The 27,094-nt window shown below is 47.8% G+C and overlaps 1 protein-coding gene across 2 annotated transcripts; it reads left to right on the forward strand.

The window, feature by feature from the left end:
* The first annotated feature begins 1,107 nt into the window (after nucleotides 1–1,107).
* Nucleotides 1,108–26,639, forward strand: LOC133357790 (uncharacterized). 2 transcript variants are annotated; one of them, XM_061575911.1, is made up of 10 exons: nucleotides 1,108–1,373; nucleotides 12,507–12,681; nucleotides 14,528–14,754; nucleotides 16,597–16,875; nucleotides 18,664–18,877; nucleotides 19,921–20,312; nucleotides 21,485–21,512; nucleotides 21,935–21,993; nucleotides 23,409–23,455; nucleotides 24,431–26,639. In XM_061575911.1, the coding sequence occupies exons 1-10, from the start codon at nucleotides 1,298–1,300 to the stop codon at nucleotides 24,503–24,505; spliced, it is 1,572 nt and encodes a 523-aa protein (XP_061431895.1). In that variant the 5' UTR covers nucleotides 1,108–1,297; the 3' UTR covers nucleotides 24,506–26,639. The 2 variants fall into 2 exon arrangements, with proteins under 2 accessions (XP_061431895.1, XP_061431896.1); XM_061575912.1 differs by having other exon boundaries at nucleotides 12,510–12,681.
* The last annotated feature ends 455 nt before the right edge of the window (nucleotides 26,640–27,094 follow it).

Raw genomic sequence — 27,094 nt, forward strand, 5'->3', positions numbered from 1 at the left:
CCGGGCTCCCGAGTCCGGTCCCTTGCTCGTGACGGATTCTCAGGACGCCCCGAGCTCTAGAGGCGTGGGAACTGTGGGTGGCACAACAACTTTAGTTGGCAGATGGTTATCACTTATTATGATTTAATTAAACCATTTCATACACATAAGGTTATGTATCGTGAGCATTAAGGAATCGATTAATCATTTCACCCGAGAGGTAGACTGGTTTGGATATTTTTTTTAAGGGAGGTTGTTGTCGCAGCCCTATCTGCCCTGCGCTAAGGATGAGTTTAGGCTAACTTCATTTGGATATTGGATATTTTTTAAAGCCCAATGTCAAATTTTATTTAACGATTTCTGATGTTACTAATTACATCTTAATAACTTGCATTGTTAATACATCAATTGGCCTGATCTGGAAATCTGAAACTCATACCGATCATTGGTGCTTAATTTCAGCCCAGACATTGCGAATGCGGTTCTGGGATTCACATCCATCTCGCCCAATTAACGAAAACAATTCTCACAACATCAGTGAGTCCATGCATACATTTATATATATGTGAACCTGTTTATACGATTAGAGGAATAAAGGTTACAACAATATTGTATCACGGTCACCTTGTACTCCCGTGGTCGTGCTTTACACCAATAAACCGCACCCCAACCCAGCCTAGCAGCAGGAGCAGCAGCGGTGTCGTGGAAAATCAAGTGGAGACTTTAAAGCCTTGCCGAGCTCAGCGCGTTTGGAGCCACATGTCCTTTCGAGGTGAACAGAACTGGCGCGCGAGAGCTTTCCGCAAAAGAAAGGAATGTCGGACAACTTTAGTGCACAGCCTCAGTCAAAACATCACCAAGCCCCGCGATACGATCCCGCTGAAAGAATTCAACCCCCCAAAACACCCCACTGTAAAAATAATCCACGCAAAAAATATTTCCACGAAAATGGGGAGGAAAAGAAAAAGCCAAAAGCCATAATTTATTTTTTCAGGAGTAGTGAATTCTCGCGGTGATTGAGGGGAGGTGGCTGCTGCGGGGGAAAGGGGGCTGTGGTTTTTCACCACGGAGCTTTCCTGGCCAAATAAATCCGTTTCTCTGGGCCCGCTGGGTGCTCAGAAAGCCACACCACTGCGCGCGTGTGGACGCAGCAATCGTAGGATCACCCGTCGTGGTATTTGCCAAGGGATTTGAATCGACTGGTTTCTTTAGCAACTGCTGTTTTCACCGGTGTGGCTGTCCAATAAAATATATTTTGTGTATTTTCAATCAACAAAATATCCCGAGTACAGGTTTTCATCTTATTATTCATCAATAGATGTTGATTATTTTTCTTTCATTGTTCACCATGATAATTCAAACAACCCGGTCTCTGAAAGGCTTCACACTGTTGGGTAAGTTTTCACTGCGTTTTGTGTGGTGTGGAGGTCCCATGATTGTGTGGTACATTGTATTCATTGTATGCGTCAAACTGTTCCTTAATTTAAAAATGTACTGTTCCTGTGCCGTTATATATGAAGATATCTCTATACTCGGCGCCGCGGTGGCAAGACGTTAACTCCCTCTCGCCTGATATGCGGGTCGTCGGGTCCATCCCAACCCTGACGCCTGCTGCTGTATATTTGGAGTTTGCAGGTTCTCCCCGTGGTTGTGTGGATTTTTATCCGGGTCCTCCGATTTTCCCTCCACATTTAGAAATATGCGTTTAGAGTATCGGGCTACTATAAATTTCCACAAGATAAGCCAATTCGTTGAGCTACTATTTGTGGCCAGCTCGTTCCTGAAAAACAGCTCAGTGGACTTTACCTGGTAAAATGAAAAGTTTTCGTTTTAATTTCAGCTGCAACTATAATTATTTTGGCATGCCACATTCATCTCGCCTTAATTTGTCTGAAAGCTCTTCATACGATTATAGGAAGATACGGTTTAATAATGTAGTATTATTATAGAGTTGCTTACCTTGTGGCTTAGCTAATAATGCCCATTCCAAACCAGCCGAGCAACATTCTTGAAGATATTGAGTGATAAATTAGGTCATATTTCTATTTATTGGCAGAGCGGATATGGTTTGTTCATTTCAAAATGTTTCTCCTTGACAGAGCGTCTCTGTTATTATTAAAGTGCGTGGCTCTCAGTGGAGATCTTCCGAGTTCAAGTCCTGGTTGAGAGAGCAATGCGGCAATTTTCACCCCTCATTTCAAAACGAGGCTCTTACAGCAGCAGCAGCAGCAGCTTATAGCAACCTGCTGTGCATGGTGATGGTCTCCCATGCCTGTATTTGGCTTCGATACATTTCCACGTGAAAAGCCACTTCGTTACGCTACCGTATGTGGGCCAGGTTGCTTCTGAAACATAGTTATATTGCTCAGTGGGCCTTACATGGTGAAATAAAAAAAAAAGTTAAGTTTAACCCTGCTTATCTTCAGAGATGTGACGAGATCAGAAGCACATTATCGGTGAATTGGTCACAGGCTAAGTGGTGGGCAGCAGAGGTTCAGTCCAGAAAAATCCACCGTTCTTTACTTTTGTGCTCTCTTGTGTCTGCTCCTTATCTCCACCAATGCACGCTGACCGGCTTGTTGAAGTATGGTCTAATAAGCCGCATGGAGTTGTGAGGCCCTCATCCAGCAGTGGATTGACATAGTACTGCTCGTGTACAAAGTACGTACATGAAGCATGGACCCGATGATGAGACGTTGACACTTGGTCTGGCCACATCTGGCTCAGGTCTGTAAATGGCGAATACAATTTCACTCAACATACATGGAAAGACAGCATTTGTTTGTTTTATTGTTGATATTTAGAATAATGAAAAGTTATGCGTATACATGAAGCACCGTAATTCTACACCGTGGTTAATTTATTTCATATGATCTTATCTTAATATAATTTATATAGTGCCTTGACCTATGCGCTTTACAGAAAATTAATGGTGGTACACATGAATGTGATGGTGAAGATGAAGTTAGTAAAATAGATAAGAGGAAGTAATGGGTGAATCTCTGATGCGTGAATTAGGTAAAAACAAAATTAATGAGACATTATGATAATGAATTGATTGGATGGATGATTGAACGAGTGGTAAACCATGGTGAGAGATTATAAAGAGGGAACAGGAACAGAGGTAGTGCTTATAAGAAGGAACTTAAGGGGTCGTGGGGTGAGCTGAGGCGGGGAAATGCAGCCACAAATGCACTCGATCTTGGTGGATTTCACAAGCTCAGCAGCAGGTTTGGGGCCTGGTTAGTACTTGGGTGGAATGGGTCACTGCAATGGCTTACCATGTATTTTTTCTAGGTGCAGAGCTGTCACCAATCCTCGTGTGCGTTTGTGTCTTTCTGGTTACTTTGGTTTCCTCCAATACGCTCATTAATGGTATTTGCCAAACATTCCATTCCACAGCACTTCCTGAAAAATAACCCCTGGACTCGGTTAGGCTTTCCTGGCTAAATAATTGGCATTACAGGAACTATCGTTATTAATCATGTACACAGTATATGCATGAGACTGTGTGTCTAAGTGAGAAAGCCTCACAGTCTCAAAATCTAAGTTCATAGCAGAGACAGAAAATGCTATAAATGTCCACATGATAAGCCACTTCGTTGAGCTATAATTCGTAGCCATGTCGCTTCTGAACAAGAGCTGCATAGCTCAGTGGGCTCTACCTGGTAACATAAAAAGTTTTAGTTTAGAGTTTTAATTTCATCTGTAACTTTGCAGAACGCTGTGCTGGCCATTATTTTGGAATGCAACATCCATCTATCCTTAATTTGCCTGAAAGTTCGTCATACGATTATAGGAAGTCGGTATAATAATGTAGGAGTATTACGGATGTCCGTACCTTGTACTCTAGTGGTAGTGCCTTAGCTAAAAATGCCCATTCCAAGCCAGTCTAGCAACGATCTGGAAAAAATTGGGAGAAATTAGGTCATGCTTTTACTCAGAGTGCATCTGGTTTGTTCATTTCAAAATGTTTCGTCTTAGCAGAGCATTAACTGGTACAATAAAAACACAATTAATTCGAAAATGGTAGGAAATGTGTTGTTATTCGGGTCTTACTCTCTAGCCCACACTGATCACTCTCCGAGCCCCGAGGTGCTATCGTAGCGTTCGGGACAGACTGCTTCCTGCATGTCTGGCGACAATTGAGACTTGTCGAATACTTCCAATGAGAACCGCGTGCCGGAAAACGATACATAACCTAATCCGCACAATTTTCTTTCCTTGTCAATGATAAAGGCTGGGACCGTGATGAGGCCTGCGCTCAACAGCCCCCTTCGTTCATTCACGTTTACTTTACAACAGATGGTGCCGCTAATCAAATCTGTGAAAACATCGTCACTTACGGATTGGATTATACTTGGCATGAGCCAAGTAAATGAACCCCACATTGCGGAAGTAGAGATGCCACGTGTGTGGTTTCCCGGTGCAGGCACCAGTCCACCGTTGTCCATCACTGCATCACTGCTGCTGGTCAGGCAGTCACATTTTCTCAAATTTATTTTGGTGACCTAAGACAAGAGGACCACAACGTTCTTCATGAAATGCGAAGAGTTTCCCCATAATGCACTGAGGCTGTGTGTATTTTGCACATTTCTGTGTGTGGTTTGAAACCAGAGTGGAGCCGCTTATTGCTCCCCCACATATGTTCACCAGGTGTTTGTTAGGAGTTCAACTGCTGACCTTGTTGAAAAAATATAAGCTGAGCCAGCAGCTTGTTGCAACTTTCCACGGCAGAGATGACGTCAACGCACGGTGCAGGTTTTCACTGCTGTACCTGCAATATCTCTCCCGTGTGAGAGCTATTGCAGTTTGCAACCACGCGGTGTTCTCAATGATGCAATGCCGAACAACACGTGTTACGGTGCGTGCAACGCGTCGGAGAGAGCTAAAGTGTCGAGCGATTTCATCGTTGTGGTACAGTCACCACCCCCCCCCCCCCTCTGTCGAATGTTACCAACCCTACAATGTTTCGGGTCGTTCACATCTGTTGGCCAGGGCTGGTCGCGAAAGTCTCGTGCCAAGATTTCAGCAGACTAAACACAACGGCGCTCACAGCGTTTGTGTTCATTGGGAGCGTCTGGAGGCACCTCTGCGTTTAAACACAATCATATAAACCATGCTGTGACTTGCCACAATTATTTTTTTGCAAAAATATCTAATCAAATGTTCCAGCCATTTTCAGTGCACTGCTGGTTGAAGGTTTTCTGATGCCATGTCGGTCGTGGGTTTTTTTTTTTACCGAACTTCATCACGCTGGTAAGTGCGGGTTGGTGAAGGTGGATGAGGGCAAAATTGGGTCAGATATCACTCACCACTGATGTTAGACCATGGCCTGGAATTGAAGTTGGGCGGCCGCATTCGTAGCACAGTGCGGTCAACAACTGCTCCCCACCTCCTCTGTCATTACTTTGTGCCGTGTCCAGAGGCCCCCCATCTTGAGACTCAAGGAGACAGAGTCGTGCAGGCCAGGATGACAGGGCCTCTGGTTGTTGAGACTCGGTGAGACTGCAATCATTATTGGGTAATAAAATATTTTTTGGGGTATGACCGCAGAGCTGTCAAAGAAATAATTGTTTTATTCCTGAGATTTCAGTTAAGCCACTGCATCCAAAATAATTCCCATAATATGTAACATTGCAGAGTAATCATAATTGGGTTGTGTGAAACTAAATATAGTTGATGCATTATCTCAGAACAAATTAAAGTGTTATTCTTATGACATCAAAATACGGCTTAAATGTGACATCATTGCAGTAAAATAGCGAGACATTGGAAAGATGAATTTTTTTTGGAATGGGGTATATAATACGCCACAGTAAAAGTACCTTAATTATGGGAATTTGTGATGGTGGTCGGGTGGCTCAGGAGGCAGAGAGCTGAGCCAGCACCGCCGAGATCCTGCGTTTGAATCTGGGGGATCTCAGCCACCTGTGATTACACCGCGCTTCTCGAGTGTAGCCGGTCTGATGGTCTTAGTCCGATCGCTAATGGCAACACACACAAAATATAAACTGTTGTCTCATTTCAGCTCTGAGAATTAAGCAATGATTTGATTGACACGAAATACGGGGTGCTCCTCTGTTTACTGTGAGAGTTCTGGACGGCGTTTTCTTTGTCTCATAACATTCCAGAAATAGGACAGTGAGATTTTTAAAAAAATTATTTCAGCATAGTTGTTGAGCATAGACTCAGGAGTCCAAAACGCCAACAGCCAGCAATAACTGAAGGCGTAGTAGATAATAGTTGATACGTTTCTTGAATTGAACAGGGTCATAATAACTTGGGAAGACTTGGGAAAGGAGCCCATTCGAGTATGAGGAAAAGGGGGAATAAAAAAACATGTTGGTTTGCAAACACGAGCTGTTAATGCAGACTTGTTGCCATGTCATAGGTGTCGATTTGGTGTTTGAACATCTTAACACCTCCTGTATTATTGCCGAAGAGTGGTAAAGCCGTTTCTTTCATATATATATCATCTTAATACTGGAAAAAGGGTCCCGTAGAGAAAAAAAAATACATGTTTTATATGTTGGGAGAAAGCAAAAAAGCGCCCAGTGTTCTGGTATCCGCTTGTTTTACTACTGCTGCTGCTGCTCATCCCGCGAGTGTTTTTTCTTACATTATGGGCAGGGATCTTTTGTCCTGCATAAACCTCCCCCCCTCCCCCTTGCCCCAGTCAAATAAAAAAACTGCAACTTTACTCAGTGGGGGAATTATTACTTTTTGCACTCAGTGGAAAAAGAGGGGGCAGATAAGAAGGAGCGGGGTTGGTGTGCAGGAGGAGGCTGTGATGGCTTTCCGCAGAGCTTTGGGCTGGAAGGGTTCTCCCGGATGTTTGGGTGGTGGGACAGACGATGGCTTTACAGAAGTCACGTCGCGTGCATCCGATCCCATCACGCGTCGTTCCCGACCCATTTTCTGGCCACACCCCGTGCGGGTAATTGATTATAATTGTTTGTGTGGTGATGTCACAAAAGTACGACTGTCATCCCATTTCATTGACAGTATGCACGGGGTTGTTTTTGGGGTGCCACGGTGGGGAGATGTTAACTCCCTCGCCGGGTATACATTCGGTCGTGGGTTCGATCCCGACCCTGACGCCTGGTGTATATTTGGAGTTTGTTTGTCTCTCTCCCCGTCGCACGAGTGGATTAATCTCGAGGTCCTCAGGTTTTTCCCTCCACATTTAAAATGGACATGCATTTCTAGATTTGGCTGCTATAAATTTTCACATAAGTCATTAAATTGTATGAATGCAGCACTTCTTTCACACCGTACGTAGCCAACCGTGCTAATCGGAGGTGCAGGGGAAGGACAACAAACTAAACATAAAAAGCAGTTTTTAACTACTTTATCTGTCATTTCTGGCCAGGTCGGTCATGAAAAAGAACTCTATAGCTCAGTGGGTCTTATCTGGTAAAATAAAGAGTGTTTTTTTTTTATTCTGGGGACTCCCAACATTCAGAAATACGCAAAAGGGAGCTGGTCATAGGAATCGTCCAGGAGCGAATCACACAGATCGACGCTCGATCTCATCGCACCTCGGGAGTCTCAGGGTTGAGTCTGGACAACGCTCTGATGGGCGACCGTGATGCACGAAACAAGTTCAGTGCAGGCAGCTGCGGCACTTGGTTTGGGTGGCAGAAAACAGCGCAGCGCAGCCGACGTGTTCGACTGGATGATGATGATGACGATGCAACATCTCCATGATCCCCCTGCCTTCACCAAATCACACTCACAGTTGTGGTTGAGTGTGGCCATGGGGAGGCCCTCATCCAGCAGTGGATTGGCAAGAGGGTGGCACGTCACGTGTCAAGATTTCCCTACATAATCTACACTGCACATACGAGGCATTGCACCGATGCGATGAATCGTTGATTAAGAGTCGTGCTGATAAAGATTCGATTATTTTGCATTCGTACATGTGGCATGCAATGGGTTCGTGCAGCCCATGCAGCCCATGGAGGAGCTATGCTTCAACTCTATTATATAAAAAAAAATTGGTATGTAACGCAAGCCGACTCATGACAATCCAATGAGATTATTTTGCTGCTGTAAATGTCCAAATGACAGGCTACTTTGTTGAGCTATCGTTTGTGGCCGAGTCGCTTCTGGAAAACAAGTGAATACTTCAATGGACTTTGCCTGGTAGGATGGGGATGGTTTAGTTTCCTCTGTATGCGTTTGGGTGATTTGTTTACCTTTCTTGTACTTTGCACTGCTGTCATGTTTTTGTATTTTTTTGTTGCAATGTTATTACCCGCCCTTACTGGACATCTGTGAAAAATAGCTTTATAGCTCATCGGATTCCTCCAGCATAAATAAATATTCAGATTCTGATTCATTGGGTCGCGAGGTGGATGAATCACAAGCAGCCTTGTATATAGGTAAAGGAGCAACCCTGCAATTGCTCACTCACGCCACTGGTGGCAGAAGTGCCTCCACTCGAGGCATTTTTTAAGATGTACGTAAAAATAGATGTGCAAACCTGGCAGAAGCCCAAGAGAAACCCTCTGGGGGTGTTGTTGGCCTACTCTTTCATGGTGGTCAGTAGCCTTAGAAGAGATGGGAGTACCCACACTTTACCCCACAAAACTTGACCTGCCAATTCCACTACGGTGGACCTATTTATACTTCTGGCTGCCACGCCAGGAGATTGAATCGAACCACCAACTTCTGAATTGCAAGTCCAGCGTCCTGACCATCACTGCCACGGTAGCGGCCCATGCCTCGTCTGTAAAGGATCTCTTTCACAGCGTGAATTCCCACTTTGTTTAATGCACTTCACTTCTTCAAGTAATGAGATGCAGACAGACGCCCGCTCGAGACTGCCACGATAAGTGGCAGGAAGCTTTCCCCAGCTGTGTGTGGCATTTCACCAGCTAAGACTCAATCAGTATTCTAAAAACATTCTGTCAGGCAGAGCAAAGACAGATCGCGTGCGCTTGGCACGTGCCTGTTTACCCTCAGCACAGTGGCAGCCACAGGCGAGACTTTCCTCAAATTATCCCTTTAGTGTTGGAAAGTCAGCATTTAAAAAATCATATACTGTTTTTCATACTCTTTGGGTCTTTCCTTTACCGAAAGACCCAAAGAATATTAATTCCTTCAGTCGCGAAAGCTTTAAGTCAAGTTTAAATTCTCATTTGCGATCCCCTACAAGAGGAAGTGTTTATTTGGAATGATAGCAAAGCAGTGCATCAGGCTGAGTTAGTGAATGGCCCTTTGAAGGTAATATCACACAACTACTGCAAACAATTCCCTTTAAGTATGTATGATGTTGAACTTCTTTCACGCCATACGTAGCCAAACATGCTAATCGGAGGTGCGAGTGACCTGTTATCCACGCTAGCGGGCACTTCCCACACAACCTGCTGCAATAATTATTGCATCAAGGTCAAACCAACGTTTAAAAAATTTGCTGTAAATAAGATAAATTAAGTGAAAAAAACCCGAATTTGATGGTCCTCTTCTTCTGCAGTCACGGGTGATCGAGCTGAGTCCATCACCTTAATTTGTTGCTGTGCTGGCTGCCAGCCCGACTGGACATCTGTGAAAAAGAGCTTCACAGCCATCATATTCCTCCTGCAGCATAAACATTCCAATCGTGAACTCACTACACTCGAGAAGCCCGATTAAAACCACTGTAAAGCTATTGAGATACTAAAGTATTTTTATTCTAACAGCTAAGGCCATACAGACGCGACCTGGCCACACGCGAGATGGCTCGACGGAGTGGCTGATCATCATCACGGGGAAACTTATTTCAGCCAAATACTCTAAACGCGTGTGGATTCAAAATGGAGGGAAACCCGGAGGACTCGGAGACAAATCCACGCAACCACGAGGAGACAGACACGCAGACTCCAAATATACAGCAGCAGGCGTCAGGGTAGGGATCAAACCCACGAGCTCCTGTGTACCAGGTGAGGTAGTTAACGTCTCACCACCGTGGCGCCTCATGGTGCAGTCTCATCGCGTCGTGCGAGAGAGGGGGGCGGGTTGGGGGGACTGAACCCCCCGCTGCTGAAGGCTCAGCCCCCCTTCTCAAATGTTCTAACAAATGCAGTATATCCATAATAGTATCTGTTGATGGGGGGGGGGGTAGTCCTTCACAGGGGGTGTGGGCTAGAGCAGAACCCACAAATACCAAGAGCTGACTGCAGCGTTACTCCATTTAGCATTTGACGTTTCCATAAAGTTCGCTTTACCTTGACTATATGGTGCCCCCTGAGTTTTGTATGCACCCCCAAACAATCAAGAGCATGCTGCAAGGTTGATCACCGGTGGTAGAAATGCAGATTCGAACCCAGGATCTAAGTGTGGTGCATACTTAGGGTACTAAACTGCTGAGCTACCCAGCCACATTGTTGGTTAAGAATGTCCACGCTATTTTCTTTGTTTGACAGTGAAGCTTTGAGATACGGTGCACATGCAGAGAATACAGCTGCAGCATTTGTCATCTCTTGAGAGTTGTTTAAACTTGTGTTGTTGTTTCCATGTGACGAGACGGCATGGATAAGATTGTGACATTTACTCAACATCCCACGACTTCTCTGCGAGGGTTCTGCTTGTGAATTTCTGTCAATGACCTTTTAAGAGCGATTTATTTACATAACTTGTCAACAGAAAATACTACTATAGTCAAGAATGAAAGTAGAACAAGATCACTGCAGGCTTTCTCAAGACAGTTTATTTGTCTGCATGTGGATAGAAACCAGACGGCCTCAATACCCCGGTTTGTTTTGCAGTCACGTGGTGCGATTAACGATCCATTCTGAATTCTTGTGTTGGAGAATAACCCACAGGAGAAAACAACCATTTGGAGATCCCCTTTGGACTTGAAACACTCGGGATGAATTTTACCGACAAACCCTGTTACCAATATGATACATGTTTAGTTTATTATTTGAATTGGAATGTAGCTAAATGAGTTAAAAAAATACATTTTACATCCCGGGTTTTGGGTGCAGTGTTTGGTGGCCAAGACCACCAACTCGCTGCACTTTAGAATCCAGTTAAACCACAGACAGCTGAAACCCAAATTCACATCCCAGCGTCTCAGCAGTGTGAACTCAGCCACATGACCTCTGAGCCACTCGGCCACCTATAAGGCTGCCAAAATAAACCCGACGTATTTAACATAACAGTTGCCAGGTGACGGTTGCAGGGGTTAGCGCACCGTGCTATGGACCTGACGACCCGAGTTTGATTTCCAACCATGGCTGACATCAGCGGTGAGAACTGAACCGGCCCTGGGTACCGCCTTCACCAGCTTGAATTGACCAGCATGCTGAAATATGGCCAAAAACCCCCCACCACTGTTATGGCACAGATGATACCTTCGCCCAGCAGTGAATTGGGGCACCATAATGGCGAGATGTTAACTCCCTCGCCTGATACACAGGAGTTCGTGGGGTTTATCCCGACCCCGACGCCTGCTGTATATTGGAGCTTGCATGTCTCTCTACCCGTGGTGGCGTGGATTTTTCTCTGGGTCCTCCGGTTTTTCCACATTTAGAAACACGTGCTTAGATTATTTGGCTGTAATAATTTTCCACATCATAAGCCACTTCGTTGAGCTATCATATGTGGCCAGGTCGCATCTAAAAAAAGAGCTACAGAGCTCAATGGGCTCTATCTCGTAAAAAAATATAGTTTTAGTTTAGCTTAAAGGGGCTGTAAATCTAAAATCACGCTTGCACTCTGCGATACGACCTCACGCTACATAAAGCATTGAGACAAACGGGGACACTCTTCATAAACAGACAAGACAAAGAGATGACTAACAGGCATCGTGAATACTGATGTTCAAGAAGAATGGAGTCGCGTAAATCTTAAAGCAGTTCCTCCAAATAAACATTCCATATAAAAACGCAACCACGGCATCGCTGTGAACACGCTGCATGTTGATGCTGAGACCTCCATTCACGATCCGAATGCCACAATGTTGTGCACCGACTTGCTGCAAGCAGCGCAAACAATACAAGAAGCCATCACATGTAACAACAAGCAACATCAACTACTTAAAGTCTGCACAGCAGAGTGATCAATCCCTCGCACACTTGATAGAAAATAAGAGGTCTTTAAGTGATTAAAAGTAGGACAAGCAAGGTCAGGTTTATGATCCCAAACATTATTATTATTCCACAGATTAGAGGCCACCACACTGCCCCACATAGACATTTGAAGGCAGTGGGCGTGTGGGTATCTGCAATTCACCATCTCTCAAAGCAATTGAATGGCTAAACCATTTCCAACTGAATCTCCAACTGCTGCTCTTTGCCGATCACACGACATCATCATGTTTATCTTCTTGGTTCTTTCGGTAAAGTCACGTAGAAGGGAAGTAATACGTGACTTTACTGAAAGAACCAAGAAGATGAATCCCTGCAGTCACGAAAGCTTTAAATCTAAATCATCATGTTTATTGAAAAGCACGTGTACATTTTGTTTTGAACACATGTTTCATCTCGACGGTGTCATGAACGCCACGTCTCTCCGCGCGGTGTCTTTCTCCGCAGCAGCGCTGCTGCTGCTGCTAGGCACGGTGGTGCGGCGGGGGCTGGCGGAGCCCGACGCCAAGGCGGTGTCGGTGACGGTGACGGCTGGCGGGGAGGTGCCGCTGCCATGCGGAGGACTCGGGGCCCTCTCTCCCGGGGCGCTCGTCACTTGGGAGTGGAGGCCGCGAGCCCCCTGGTGAGGTCCGCGGCACGACGAGACAGACGCGCGGACGCAGTCTGCCGTTGCGCGCCCGTGACAATCGGCCGCGCGACTAAATCGCCATCGACACCGTGCGCTACAATGGCGTGAGACCGCTTTGTCCGCAAGCGGGCGAGTGGCGCGGTGACATGCGTGCGTCTGGGCGTCGCCTAAATGATCTGGCCAAGCAGCAGTGCCCCACCCCTTTACTCCACCTGTCCCAATGCATTTTAGTATTTTAACGGACAATCAAATATGTAGCAACGCACCACTGCGGCGTATCTTTAATTTCCCATTCATGAAAGATGCGCGCCGCACGGAGCACCCAATGCAATGCGTCGCTCCAGGCCGTCGAGCAGATGGACGCTTGAAAGCGGAGTCTGTCCTGACTGCGAGCCGCCAGGTTTATTTTGCTTAACCCGGGGGTGGAGACCTCAAGGGGGGTCAGGATAAAGTCTTCGTTGCCAATATAACCCGGGTAGGGGGACACCAAAATGTTAAAAGCAAAACAAATAAAATAAAGTTGTGCAACTGATCGCTCAGATGTGGACCCACCATCAGGACCGTATGTTTTGCACGTGCCGTCTATGATCCCAGAGTAGAGAATTGAATGCGGATAACGCTAAGGTGTGTATGCTCAGGTATACGACCCAGCATTGGTGGAAATTCCACATTCATATGACGGGGACGAGCCTCTCCATAGGACAACCGCTTTTGACTTCCCCGCAGAGTGGTACTAATTTTATCGACGCCAAAGAAAGTGATGATGGGCTGAGCCAACCCCCAATCAGAATTTGAATTCGTACACCGTTTTTTTTTTATCGCGAGCCGCTCGTGCTACCAATGGAGCCTCCTGGCCGGTTATCCGAATCATGAACTCAATCAACTAAAGTAGCCGGCCACTGGTGGCAGTGCACGCCTGAAACCCAGCTCCGTGGAGGCGATGGTTGGTGGATCAAACACTTCTGTGAAATTCCCTCCCTGTGGGTTGTTGAGATCGCCATCTCCTGGCTTGCCAGCATATGGCAGTGTAGCCGGTGGATTTGGCCAAATATCCCGATTATAGGACCGCAGAGCTTGGGAAAGTGTTGCCTCTGGCTGCCTTCCTGCCTGTCTGTGGCTTCCCACGCCTCTGAATCACTCTCTCTTTCAATGAGGGTGAACGAAAACTGCGCGCGTTACACATTTCCAATTATTAAGTTATTTCATCGTTATAGCCGCGCAATGAAACCTGCTGTAAATTTCCACCAGGGTGGCGAGATGTTAACTACCTCGCCTGGTATTCAGGAGATCGTGGGTTTGATCTGAACCCATACGCGTGTATATTTGGAGTTTGCGTGTTCTCCCTGTGGTGGTGTCGATGTTTCTCTGGGTCCTCTCTGCGTTTCGAATCAACATGCATTGCGAGTACTTGGTTGTTATACATTTCCACGTTATGAGCCACTTCGCTGAGCTGTCATTTGTGGTCTGGTCGCTTCTGACAAAGAGCTACACAGATCACTGGACCTGACCTGGTAAAATACACTTTTAAACCAGGTTCTCAAGTGTCGTGAGTTCAGAATCAGAATATGTATTGAGACTGCAGGAGGAATCCGATGAGCTATGAAGCTCTTTTTCACCGATGTCCAGTTGAGGCAGGTCAGAAGTTACAACAATAATGAAGTTGATGGTCTCAGCCCGGACACCTGTAACTGCAGAAGAAGAGAGCCATCACCACATAACATAACATTTTCCTTTTTTTCACTTAATGTGTCTTCTAAAATAATAGCTATGTGGCTCAGTTGGGCCTTACGTGGTAATAAACGAATAGTTCAAGAGTAAAATTTGTGAAATTTTTTCTCAGGTGCGTGGGGACAGACGGAGGCCGCCTGCTGGAGATATCGAACAAGGATGGGCGCAAGGTAGTCTCCGACCAGTTCCGCGGCCGTGTGCTCGTGCACCCCCAGCTCATCAAGCGGGGCGACTACACCGTGCGGCTGCGTGAGGTGCGCGCCAGCGACGCAGGGGACTACACCTGCCTGAACCAGGCCACCGGGCTCCATCGCGCCATCCGCCTCTTCGTCAACGCAGGTGCCAGACGGTGACCGTCCAGACGCGCGCGGAGTAGAAACCTTCCTCGAGAAGTGCCGCGTCAAGCGGACGACAGCGTCCCCCGTAAATGGCGATGGTAAAGTCTGGTGAGAGGCCAAGTAAGCGCGGGCCCGGCGAGACGGCAGGACTCATACTGAGGGTATGCCAGCCACGTTACCGTCTCATTGTGCGGACTGCTTCGCTGTACTGCTCAGCCGCGCAGCTCAAGAAAGTAGTTCGTCGTTGACCGCTCAGAAACCGCGTTAAAACAGTGCACGATCCTCGTTGTAACAGTGCGCGTTCCATGTTGTAACGGAGTCCATTCCTTGTTGTGCGAAAAGTGTTCCCGTTTGGAAGAACTGCGTTCTCGCGAAAACGCGTCGTGGCATGCACACCACGCGTTAAGCGAGGACTCGGCATGCGTCTGCCCCTCCGCTCTAGCTGTCGTTGTGAAAACTTTTCAGATGCACCGTGAAATGCCTCTTGTACGTGACTCCAGTTGTCCACAGCCCTCCATCAATCCACACAAAAATCGTGATAGGAATGGACCGGCAGCGCTTCCCAATCCTGTACACCCCATAGCACTCACTCTCGAGCTCACTTGATCTTCACGACACACAGAGCCAAAAAAAATCCCATCTGCAGGCCTGCGTGGTGGGTAGGTGGGTGGACGGAGGTGGTGGCTGATGGCTGTCTGCCATCCTGAGCTGTGACCAATTGAGAGGGGAAGGCGGGAGGCGGGGCGATGGGGGCTGGTGATTTTTTCTCCTCCTAGAATTTCTAAAATACCACGGCACACCTGGGACTTGCTGTGTCCCACTCGTGTGCCAGTTGCTCAGCACAGCTCTAGATTATCATTGTTTTGTAAAGACAGCATCGATGCTGCTGGCTCATTGCTCTGACCCGTGAGCTACCCAACCATCTGCTTCTTCTTTGTGGGTTTTCTCTTCCTGGCTTAATTAGCAGCTTCCAGGTGTGGAAAAACTCCATCATAACAGAAAAATAGTGTTGGTTGGAAAACTGTACGTTTCAAACAAAACACAAAAATGTGTAAAAAGCCACGAGGCCTACCACTTTGAAATGGCCTGCAAATTATATGTATCCATCATCATCTTAGCCATCACTAATCGGGTGCTAGAGGGGACTATTCTTGACCTGGCAACAACGCCATGGTTCTAAAGTTCGCATGCTCATCACTTCCGTAACGACGAGGGCTCCTTTTTACTCTTTTCACGCGCATGCTGAGTTCTCCCTTTCTGCTGTCTCGAGGTGGCACCCACCCTGTGGGGTGGACTTGGGTCTGGTGAATGTTTTCCGCACGTCACATCGCACAGTCGCTACGATTACAGGACAGCGAAGGTCCCGTGAATAACGCTTTAATGAAGTCAGTCAGCTGCTAAATTTAGTTCATGTATGTTGTGTGTATGTATGTTGTGTGTATGTATGTGGTATGTTGTATATATGTGTGTTGTGTGTTGAACGTCTTTCGCACCGTACGTAGACAACCGTGCAAATCGGAGGTGCGGGGGAAGGACAACAAATGAAACACTAAAGCTGTTTTAAACAAGCGAGTTTTCAATCTCGATGATGATTGAGAAGCGCATAGCTCCAGTGGCTTCCTCATATCGTAAGGAAGAGCGGCAGAGATGGCCGCAGAAGTACATTCGAAAGCACGAGATGCAGTGACCGTCTTTGTTCGACGGATCGCTAAACGCCGCTGCCGCTGCAAGAATAACCGTAGTTCGCGTGAAAGGTTCACGCTCTTTGACGACATCGGCAAGCTATCGCGGTGCATTTGTCGCGGGCACTTTGTGTGTGCATTGAGTGCATTTTTGTGCGTAGGCTGCACCTCCAACCTGCTACTGGAGGCCAACCCGTGGGAGGGGGTGGCTGAAGGAGACCCGGTGACCCTCGCCTGCTCCTACTGCGGCTCCAAGCCCAGCGAGCCGCGCGTGCGCTGGCTCGCCGCGGGGGTGCCCGTCAAGAGCGGCTCGGACATTCACATCTCGGCGGACGGGAAGACGCTGAACATCCGCGCCGCCACGCTCGCCCACCGCGCTCGCTGGGCCTGCATCATCGGCAAGAAGGAGAGCGCCGTGGCAGAGTTCTGCCTGGACGTGGGTGAGCCGAGGCGAGAACCTCCGTTGGTTTTGTCATCGCGGTCCGTTCACGCGAATGTGAAAACACGCGAATGCGTTGAATACTCGACTTGTTGACCCGGGAGAGACTCGTCGAGTCTCAAGGCCCCTCTGCCAGGAGGGTCCTGCTAAGTTTTCGCAGTCGGGGTTATCCCAATTCAGTAATTTGCAGTTAATATTTTAGCATTGGAATGTTATGGCCAATACCAGCTACATTGTAAATAGAATTAGCTGTGGAGGAAGCCGGAGAATATGTAGGAAAGCCGTGGGGAGCAGGAGGAGGAGAACAAACCAACGTCCTCGACACGTAGAGGAGCCTGAGTCGGGACGCGCACCCAGGGACTTGTTGCTGTGAGGCACGGACGCCCCCGCGGCTCCCAGCACCACCCTGCCTCACGATCATGAAGCAAAACGTGAGAGTTATGCAGATCCGTGCAACAATTACCGTCCAATGCGTGCACATGTTTCTCCCAACGGATACATAGCGCCGAGAAAATTGGGTTGACCTTTGGCCAACCTTTTGTGTAAATCCGAAGTTATTTAATCACTGAAATGTAAGATTCAACATTTTGATTCACCCTGTATTCGACACTAAATATGCATCATGGCGAAGCGATGTATGGGGGTGGTGCAGTGGCGTCGTTGTTAGCTCACTGCACTCGGAACCCGTCGATCTAAATTCGATTCCTGGCCACAGGGGCGAGTGATAGCCACACCGGAGCTGTGGACCATCCTATACCAACCCACACTGACCAGCGTAGTGAAGTATGGTCAAACAACCTGCACGGTCGATGTGGCATGGGGAGACCTTCATTTCGCATTGGATAAACTATCATTCATGCATATACACTTTCCTTTTACTGATGTGCCCGTGCGTTTGCCTTGAACGTTTCATCTCGGACCCACTCTAGCTGAAAGGTTTCGTGAAATCGAATTTGCTTTGTCCACTCCGCACCACCGCCCCTTCTTGTCGTTCATTCGGCTCAGACTTCGTACATGGCACGAGGAATGTCATTCAGGATACAGTACTGTGCGATATGTTGTAACAACGTGAGATGAATTCTCAGCCTTCATACCCCCCTGCCCAGTTGAACTCGAGCTGCCTGATGACCCTGCCACCCCCTGCCCAGTTGAACTCGAGCTGCCTGATCACCCTGCCACCCCCTGCCCAGTTGAACTCCGAGCTCCCTGATCACCCTGCCACCCCCTGCCCAGTTGAACTCGAGCTGCCTGATCACCCTGCCACCCCCTGCCCAGTTGAACTCCGAGCTCCCTGATCACCCTGCCACCCCCTGCCCAGTTGAACTCGAGCTGCCTGATCACCCTGTCACCCCCTGCCCAGTTGAACTCCGAGCTCCCTGATCACCCTGCCACCCCCTGCCCAGTTGAACTCGAGCTGCCTGATGACCCTGCCACCCCCTGCCCAGTTGAACTCCGAGCTCCCTGATCACCCTGCCACCCCCTGCCCAGTTGAACTCCGAGCTCCCTGATCACCCTGTCAACCCCTGCCCAGTTGAACTCCGAGCTGCCCGATGACCCTGCCACCCCCTGCCCAGTTGAACTCCGAGCTCCCCGATGACCCTGCCACCCCCTGCCCAGTTGAACTCCGAGCTCCCCGATGACCCTGCCACCCCCTGCCCAGTTGAACTCCGAGCTCCCTGATGACCCTGCCATCCCCTGCCCAGTTGAACTCCGAGCTGCCTGATCACCCTGTCACCCCCTGCCCAGTTGAACTCCGAGCTCCCTGATGACCCTGCCACCCCCTGCCCAGTTGAATACGGAACGACTCCCACGCACCGGGACTCCGAGGAGGGTGCTGAAGACGACGACGACGACGACAACGATGATGATGATGAGGAAGGAGAGGACGATCCGGATGATCGTGAAGGGGACAAAGACAAGCGCGGCAACGAACATCGTGTGGAGAGAGAGCCAACGCAGCGACAAGACACTGCACCAAATGCTGTGAGCGAGCACAGGGAGAGGTAACGTGCACTGTGAACGGAGCTCCACACGCAGCTACGCACCACACAAGACTGTGGTTTAGTGTCTCGCACCTCACATTAACACTGCAAGACTTAAAATCGTAGGTAGCTTAGGGACTTGTTTAATCTCCGACAGCAGGTAACATTCCAGGAGACATCCTACTGCCATCCCAGGGTTTTGTTTCTCCGTGACGCGTTGCTTTTAACACGGCCATCTCAATGTGGTGAAGCCGTAATGATTATCACAGCCCTTGTCTTTTCGCTGCTGGATGAAGATGTCCCTACGCACCTTGTCTGTCATGTGGGTTGCTGGGCCATACTTCACCACGCTAGTCAGTGCAGAGTTGTGAAGGGGCCGGGGAGTGACCAGGACTGATGTCGATAGGCCTTGCCACTGGTGATAGCCATGGTCGGCAATCGGAATTGGGTTGCAGGGTTCGTAGCTCAGCGTGCCAACCACTGCGTCACCACCTTCCCGGTAAAACCGTACACATGGTAACACTACGGCTATGGCATTACATAAATATTCTTTGGGTCTTTCGGTAAAGTCACGTACATAGGTTCAAATTAATACGTGACTTTACCGAAAGACCCAAAGAATATGAATTCCTGCAGTCACGAAAGCTTTAAGTCAAGATTACATGAATACATCATAATAAATACACCACAATAAATACACCACAATAAATGCACCACAATAAGTTGATTAAAATAACCTTCTAGAACTTCCTTCCTGTCTGTTCTCTGCCCAACTGGAATCCCGAACTGGCTCTAACTCCACATTCTTGGACATGTTCTCGGCCAGTTACCGAGATGGGCATTGGAATTGTCTTCACGAGTCCTTCGAAGAAGGGGAAAGCCTCAGGGTAGATGGTGAGAGACTGCGTCGCCAGATCTTCGAGGTGGCATGTGTATTGTGCAGCAGCTGCAAGTTCTGGCAGGTGGAGAGCGTTCAGTCGTGATCGTAGTGGCATCATCGGCTCTCACGTTGATGGCATCTTGATATTTTTATATTGTAATTAAATATGTTTCTTTTCCATCAGTTTTTCAACAGCAGCCTCTGTGACACAAGCCTTGGACAACTTGGGAAATTCAGCGGCGGTCAGTTTGTCGAGTCACGACCCTAAAAGTCTCGTCACGAGCCAGGCCGAGGTGCCACGCGGTGGCCCCAAAGGCCCCTCGTCGCCGCCGCCACCGCCACACGCGCCCCAAAACGAACCACCACGCCACCCTCTCGCACGAACGGAGCGACCACAACCGGAGGAGACGCAGGTGTCGATAAACAGCCGGTTTTCGAACGCGGAGAGGAGCCCACAGAGCGCCGAGTCCTGGCAGGGCCCTGTGTTCTTTGCCTGCGTTGGTGCCGGAGCGGTGGCCATTGTGGCGGCCATCGTGGTGGTCACGGTGCTGCTGTGGCGATGGGGGGCGTGTGGAGGTGAGAAGGCCGTGGCGGGTTTAACGACATTCATATTCACGCCATCTAACCCAAAACATCCTGTATTATGGATACTGGTCGCGTAAGCCCACGTGTTAATCTGGCAATGCCTCGGTTTGTCGCCCACACCTCGAGTTTGTCCCATTGCGATGTAATGCCTCGGGTCGCCTTATATCTTTTTTTGCACGTCGTGATACTACGATACAATGTCAAATTTCACGACATGACGATAATCGCGATATGTTTCCCATGACTTTGTTAATGCATTCTGTGTTTATGTTATCTTGTTTTTGTGCTTTGATGTACTTAAGTGTGAATAAATATTCTCTAAAAGTGAATCAACTGCGGTTCACTCAACATAAGCCTGCCATAAATATAATTCGCGTGCTGTCAGGTACACAAGAAGTACTCTACGTGAACTATGAAAACGATAACTAAACTAAACCAATTTTTATTTTACCAAGTAAGGCCCACTGAGCTATATAGATCTTTTCAGAAGCGACCTGGCCACAAATGATGGCCCAATGAAGTGGCTTATCATGTGGAAATGTACAGCAGCCAAATACTCTAAATGCACCCTGATTCTAAATGTGGAGGGAAAACCAGAGGACCCGGAGAAAATTTCACGTTACCACAGGGAGAGAGACACGCAAACTCCAAATATACAATAGGCGTCAGGGTTGGGATCGAACCCACAATCTCCTGTACACTTGAAAAAATAACTTTCAATTACTACGGAAAAGTTTTGCAACGGCACTAGTTTCAATTAGTAATAACCCAGTGAACAAGGGACGTGTTTGTCCAACCTTTAAATCCACATGTCAATCTTGACCGAACGTTGGCTTGCTTACTGTGTGATTATTTATAAACATTATCATGTGCTGTCTCATACTTCGCCAAGAAATTTAATATATTTAAAATGAATTAAATAAGTAACGAAGGTCACGTTGTGATGCTATTTAGTAAAGTGGATGGTCTAATCATTGTGGTGATGTTATTATATCGTACGATATATCGCAATACGGTGTCGAAATGTCACGGCTACCCTACGACCTGCCACGCAGTGAAGAGCAGGACAGGCATCGTCATGTTTACCAAAAATTATATCATTTTCTGCGAAACAAGAAATATCACTTGCAAACCAAGAATGTAACGTATGTTTTACTTTACAGGAAAGAAAGAAAGCAGGCAAGTTGCCAAGTAAGTTACGTGACGTATCGTTGCGTGTTATTTGTTATTTACGGAACTGTAAAAACGTGAATAGGGCCAGCCCTTTTGTTGATCCACTGCTGGATGAGGGCTTGCCCATGCCATACAGGTTGTGGGGTGGGGGGGGTTCATCCATACTTCACCGCGCTGGCCGGTGTGTGAAGGTGGCGAGCGTAGACATGGGAGCACAGAAGAACAACACAACGTATTTGTCTGCACTGCCCTCTGCTTCCCAACGGTAGAACTCTCATCCACACAAAGGAAGAGAGGACAGTGCCGTGGACGTGTGTGGTTACAGCACTTCGATTAGCCATGTTTTACTTTACTGCTGTTTCTCGCACCTCCGATGAGCATGGTTCACTACGTACGGTGCGAAAGAAGTTCTACATACAATGTCTGGCTTCTTTCCCCAGAAGTGGAGAAGAGAGGACAAACCATGGTGCCGATGGTGCAACAACGGAACTCCCCATTGGTGCTGAGTGGCGCTGTGCACTACAGACAACACGCACGATGGGATTGTTAATGATACAGTCACCACTTATGTGAAGAGTGGGATCACTAAGGCTAAAAACTCTTTGCTACACTCAAACAGTACATGGGGCTGTGATCCGTGGGCGATAAATACCGTAGTGGTTTCATACTTGGGTCACCAATTATTGCAACAAAAAATCACCAAATTTTATGTGATATTTTTATTTATTGGCAAAATTCCAGAGATAACATTATTTTTACGTTGATTGCCATGGTGGATGCAGCATTCTGGTTATCTATGTATGTTGAAGTTCTTTCACACCGTACGTAGCCAACCTTGCTAATCTGAGGTGTGCGGGAAGGACAACAAACTAAATAAAACCAGCAGTTCTAAACAAATGAGTTTTCAAATGAGTTAATAGAATAAATAAATTGGTTCGCCAATGGGCAATCATGCGGTCGAGCGGTAGTGCGTTCACTGCTTGGTGCAGAAGTTTAGGGTTCGAATCTGGCAGCCCGCCCTGGTTAACCCTGGCTAATACTCCGGGTGTATTAACCATAGATGGATTGTAGCCGAGCTGTCACCCTGGTTAACACTGCGGGTGTATTCATCATCAAAAAGAGTAGGCCATTGTGTATCAGCGTCACGATTTAAATTTGCCAAATTCAAACAATTACCTGAAAGTTACTAAATTGGGATTACAAATTGGAATCATCGCCCCCTACTGGCAGTCTGATGCCCGCTTGGATTGAGTGGCTTTGTGCCACGCAGAGACATTTGTGGCTGCCCCCGCGCATCCTGACTCCAAAAGGCAGGAACCCCACCGCATTTTCGGACAGCGTGTGTGCTTGGAACTGGAGTGAGTGGAAGAACATTTCAGTAGTATTCACTCGCTGGACATACAGCAAAACACAAGAAGATTAGAATACGTGTAAACCACACAAAGTTATGGGGAACTGATATAATAATCTTCACATCTTCGCATCGTATCATATCGTAAACAATTTTATCGCGGCAACCCTTTTGTGAACTACTGGCAACTTTTAGCCTGCGACTACAGCATGGGACGGGAAGTCGAGTCAAGGATGTGATGTGTGGGGACATAACAAATATAGCCGATGAGAAGAGGCGGCTACACCAGGGCGTTGACGCTGCTGCTGCTGTTGCACGGAGCAGAGTCTGCCCTCACAGCGGACAGCGGGGAGAGTTTTGTTCATCTTGGTTCATTCTGACGAGGGTTATAGTGACCCCATTGGAGAATGTTTTTTAGTTAATTCCTGGTAATACTTGGAAATGTATCAAGCACGTGTTGTCGTGGCCTTCCTTCACACTGGTTTCATGGAAATTTGCAAGTGATCAAGGTCTATGGAAATGTTTCTGCCTTCCCTTCTCTCTCTCTCTGTCTGTCTCTCCAGATGAGGCCGGCAAGGAGGGCCCCAGGGAGGAGACCGAGGCAGCTGTGGTGAGTGTACCCATTGCTGTAATTTAAAAACCATTTGTCGTAATGAAAAACCATAAATTCAGGCATAGCCTGGATATGTATTCGGGAAATGCACTGGTGCATGTGGCCTAATTCAGGAGGTCTTATGTATGTACACATTTTATAATAACAATATTCATAATCAGCCGTGGTGCTCTGTGTGTGGTATTTTGTGGTGTGTGTGGTGTGTGTGGGTGGTGTGTGTGTGTGGTGTGTGTGGGTGGTGTGTGTGGGTGGTGTGTGTGTGGTGTATGTGGGTGGTGTGTGTGTGTGGTGTGTGTGGGTGGTGTGTGTGGGTGGTGTGTGTGTGGTGTGTGTGGGTGGTGTGTGTGGGTGGTGTGTGTGGGTGGTGTGTGTGGGTGGTGTGTGTGGGTGGTGTGTGTGGGTGGTGTGTGTGTGTGGTGTGTGTGGGTGGTGTGTGTGTGTGGTGTGTGTGGTGTGTGTGTGTGGTGTGTGTGGGTGGTGTGTGTGGGTGGTGTGTGTGGGTGGTGTGTGGGTGGTGTGTGTGGGTGGTGTGTGTGGGTGGTGTGTGTGGGTGGTGTGTGTGGGTGGTGTGGTGTGTGTGGTGTGTGTGTGTGGGTGGTGTGTGTGTGGTGTGTGTGGGTGGTGTGTGTGGGTGGTGTGTGTGGGGGGAGCGGGAGTTTAGCGGTTCGTGTGCCGTGCTACGAACCCGGCAACCCGAGTTTGATTCCTGCGCACGACCAACACCAGTGACAATTATCTGAACCAGTACTGAGCCTCCCCTAGGATGACTCGGCCTCAAATAAATACCTAGTCGTGTGTGTAAACGTCACCATTCGGCCGGGCGTGGCGCTGGCCACCCACCCCTCGTGTGCCGTGCCGGCCTTCAGAGGTGCTCACGAACAGCACTTGCCCCAACAGTCTGTTAAAGATATCCGGGGGATCTTTGTCTTTGTGTGCATGTGTGTGTGACGAATGTGCGTCGGAATGTGGCAGGCTGTCTGTCCCGAAGGGCAGGATGCTCCAGAAATCCCGAGCTCCCCTGCACCCGACGCAAGCGCAGAGGCCTGATTGGGGAGCGATCATCAAGCTGTCACACGAGGCGCGTAAAAACTAGCACCGCATTTAAAGTGGGTGGGGAATGGAATTCATCCAGGGGGCCAAAACTCCAGAGGGACCCACAAGAAAAAAACTTAATTTTGTTTTTATGAAAAAAAAAAGTTAGAACTGTTTATTCATATCGTGATTTTCAAAAATAAACTTTCTGAATGTTTCAATTGCCATGCGGGAAGATCAAACCGGCGACTTCTGGATTGCAAATTCAATCTGCTAACTATTACTCGATGGCAGCTTCTCATTTTTATTTGAATAATATTGACAAAACAACAATATTTCCTTTATTAATTGCTGGTTTATCGTGTTTGTGCGTTTGTATATCTGAAACGGTCCTGGGATTCTCCTCAGTCTACACAGCCTCAAATGAGTACCTGGCGCAGTGTGAAAACATCAACATCTGGCAGAGTGTGTTGGCTAGGTGTGGTGCCGCCACCCAACGCCCACGGGCATATGCAGTACTTGTCCCAACAGTGTTCAGGCTTTCCAGGGGAACTTTGTCTTTGTTTGTAAATAGAAGGTGGGGGGCTCTGTGAAAGATGCGGCATCATTCCTATGCCTATTATCTGCCCTCTGCCTATCTAGTGCCGGTATAAAGTCATACAGTCTTCTTTTTAACTTCGTTAACGAGTACAACGTGTGCTAATTGTATGCTCTGCGGTCAACAGAATGTACTAAATTGATTAAAGACATGCTCCAGTACGAGACAAGTTGCCTGAGCTGAATTGTTTTTAAACGACATGTGAACGCCTCTTATCCACGTCTCTATCACCTGTGACTCCGAATGACCTTAAGGGTCAGTGCAAAAGTCATATTATCCCTGCCCCTATTCTTCCTATTATCTGCAATTATTGATGCGGGTTTTTTCCCCCGTCCGACGTTTAATGAGCCGGCCAGGAGGCTCAGAAATCTGTCTCACGCATCCCTACTCTGTCGATCGCCTTCCCAGAGGACTTTGCCACTGCGCGTCCCTGTGCAGTTTAAGCACACGATACATTCCACAAGGAGTATTCTGCATGCTTCTTGGGAGCTGGGGGAATAGGAACCATGGGGTGGCCTTATGATGCTTCTCAATGGGTTTGGTGGGAGGGTCAGTGTTTTCAAGCGTGAGCTTGAATTGTTCGTGGGTTCATCCATAGTTACAGGTGTGGGATGTGGATCCAGATTTGTCGAAACGTTTCTGTTCGACTGGTCCATGATGAGTTTCATGAAGACATCCACGCAAAAAGCGCCACGGTGGCGAGATGTGACCTCAGCAGGTATGCTGGAGGTCGTGGGTTCGATCCCCACCTTGACACCTGTTTATGGTCGTGTGGATGTTTATCCGAGTCCTCCGGGTTTTCCCTCCACATTTAGAAACGTGCGTTTAGAGTATTTGGATGCGATACATTTCTACATGATAAGCCACTTCCTTGAGCTATCATTTCTGGCCAGGTTGCTTCTGCAAAATAACTTCAGTGGGCCTTACCAGTGAAGCTAGTTGCAATTACTGGTGAAACCTCATATTCTAGATTGTAAATGTTGTGGCTTGGCTCTCCAACACACCGGTTAGTGCTGTACTAGTGACGAATTGGCAAGTTCTGTTTACGTGACAACCCTTACGAGTTGGCTGTATCAGGTGGTGGCGGGTTTTAACGACACATTCATATATTTACGCGATATAACCCAAAAACCTCTATTATGGGTAATAATTCCGGTTTAGTTTGAAGGCTTCAGGAAGCCCACAGTGAGATTTACCCCAGGCCCCACACCCCCTATGGATGGCTGACTGGGAATCAAACTCAGGTCGCCGGGTTTATAGTGCAGTGCACCAAATAAATATTCCGTCACCATTGATTACATCGTTTTGTGTCGCTCTGCCGTGACGTCACCTGTATAGCTGAACACGAATGGGAACTGAGCTGTGACTTCACGTACGACTTGATGCATGTGTAATGACATGATGACACCTGCTGGCTGGAAAAGAAGCACGGGCACCGCTAAGACAACATCCAATCTGAAAGGGAGAGGTACCTGGGGCAAAGGTAATAGGCGGGGTTGGCCGAGATGCTCCGGGAACCTGCTCGAAGGTTCCACGAGAGGGCGTGGCCAGAGGAGGAGCTTAGCCACGCCTGGGAGGATATAGCCAGGGCCGGACTGGGGCTCGGGGTTCGTGTGTTGAGTCTTGGGCCCGGACTGCATCGCTGCTTGCTGTCATCTCTCTCCGTCGTCCGGAACACGTGGAAGATCTCCTGCGGGCCGAGTGATCGGCCGTGTGTGTGTAGCCAGTAGTGACGCTAACATCCAAGTGTGTACTCGGAGTGAGAAGATAAGGTTGGCCTGTGTTGTGTCCGTGTAATAATAAAAGTACCCTCTACATGACGTGTCGCAGAAGTCACTCATTACACATAGAAGGAGACTGAGAGAAGCGATCAATTATTTGCTCAATTAATGGATGAACATGAGTAAATGGATGAAGTGCCTAATTAATTAATTGACAAATACATCCTTTAATTAACCTATGAATTGAAGAATGAACAGATGAAAGACGAAATAAAGTGAGTTACT

The sequence above is a fragment of the Lethenteron reissneri genome, chromosome 59 (assembly GCF_015708825.2).
Source record: "Lethenteron reissneri isolate LAM-NWPU_2019-01 chromosome 59, ASM1570882v1, whole genome shotgun sequence".
Classification (NCBI taxonomy): domain Eukaryota; kingdom Metazoa; phylum Chordata; class Hyperoartia; order Petromyzontiformes; family Petromyzontidae; genus Lethenteron; species Lethenteron reissneri.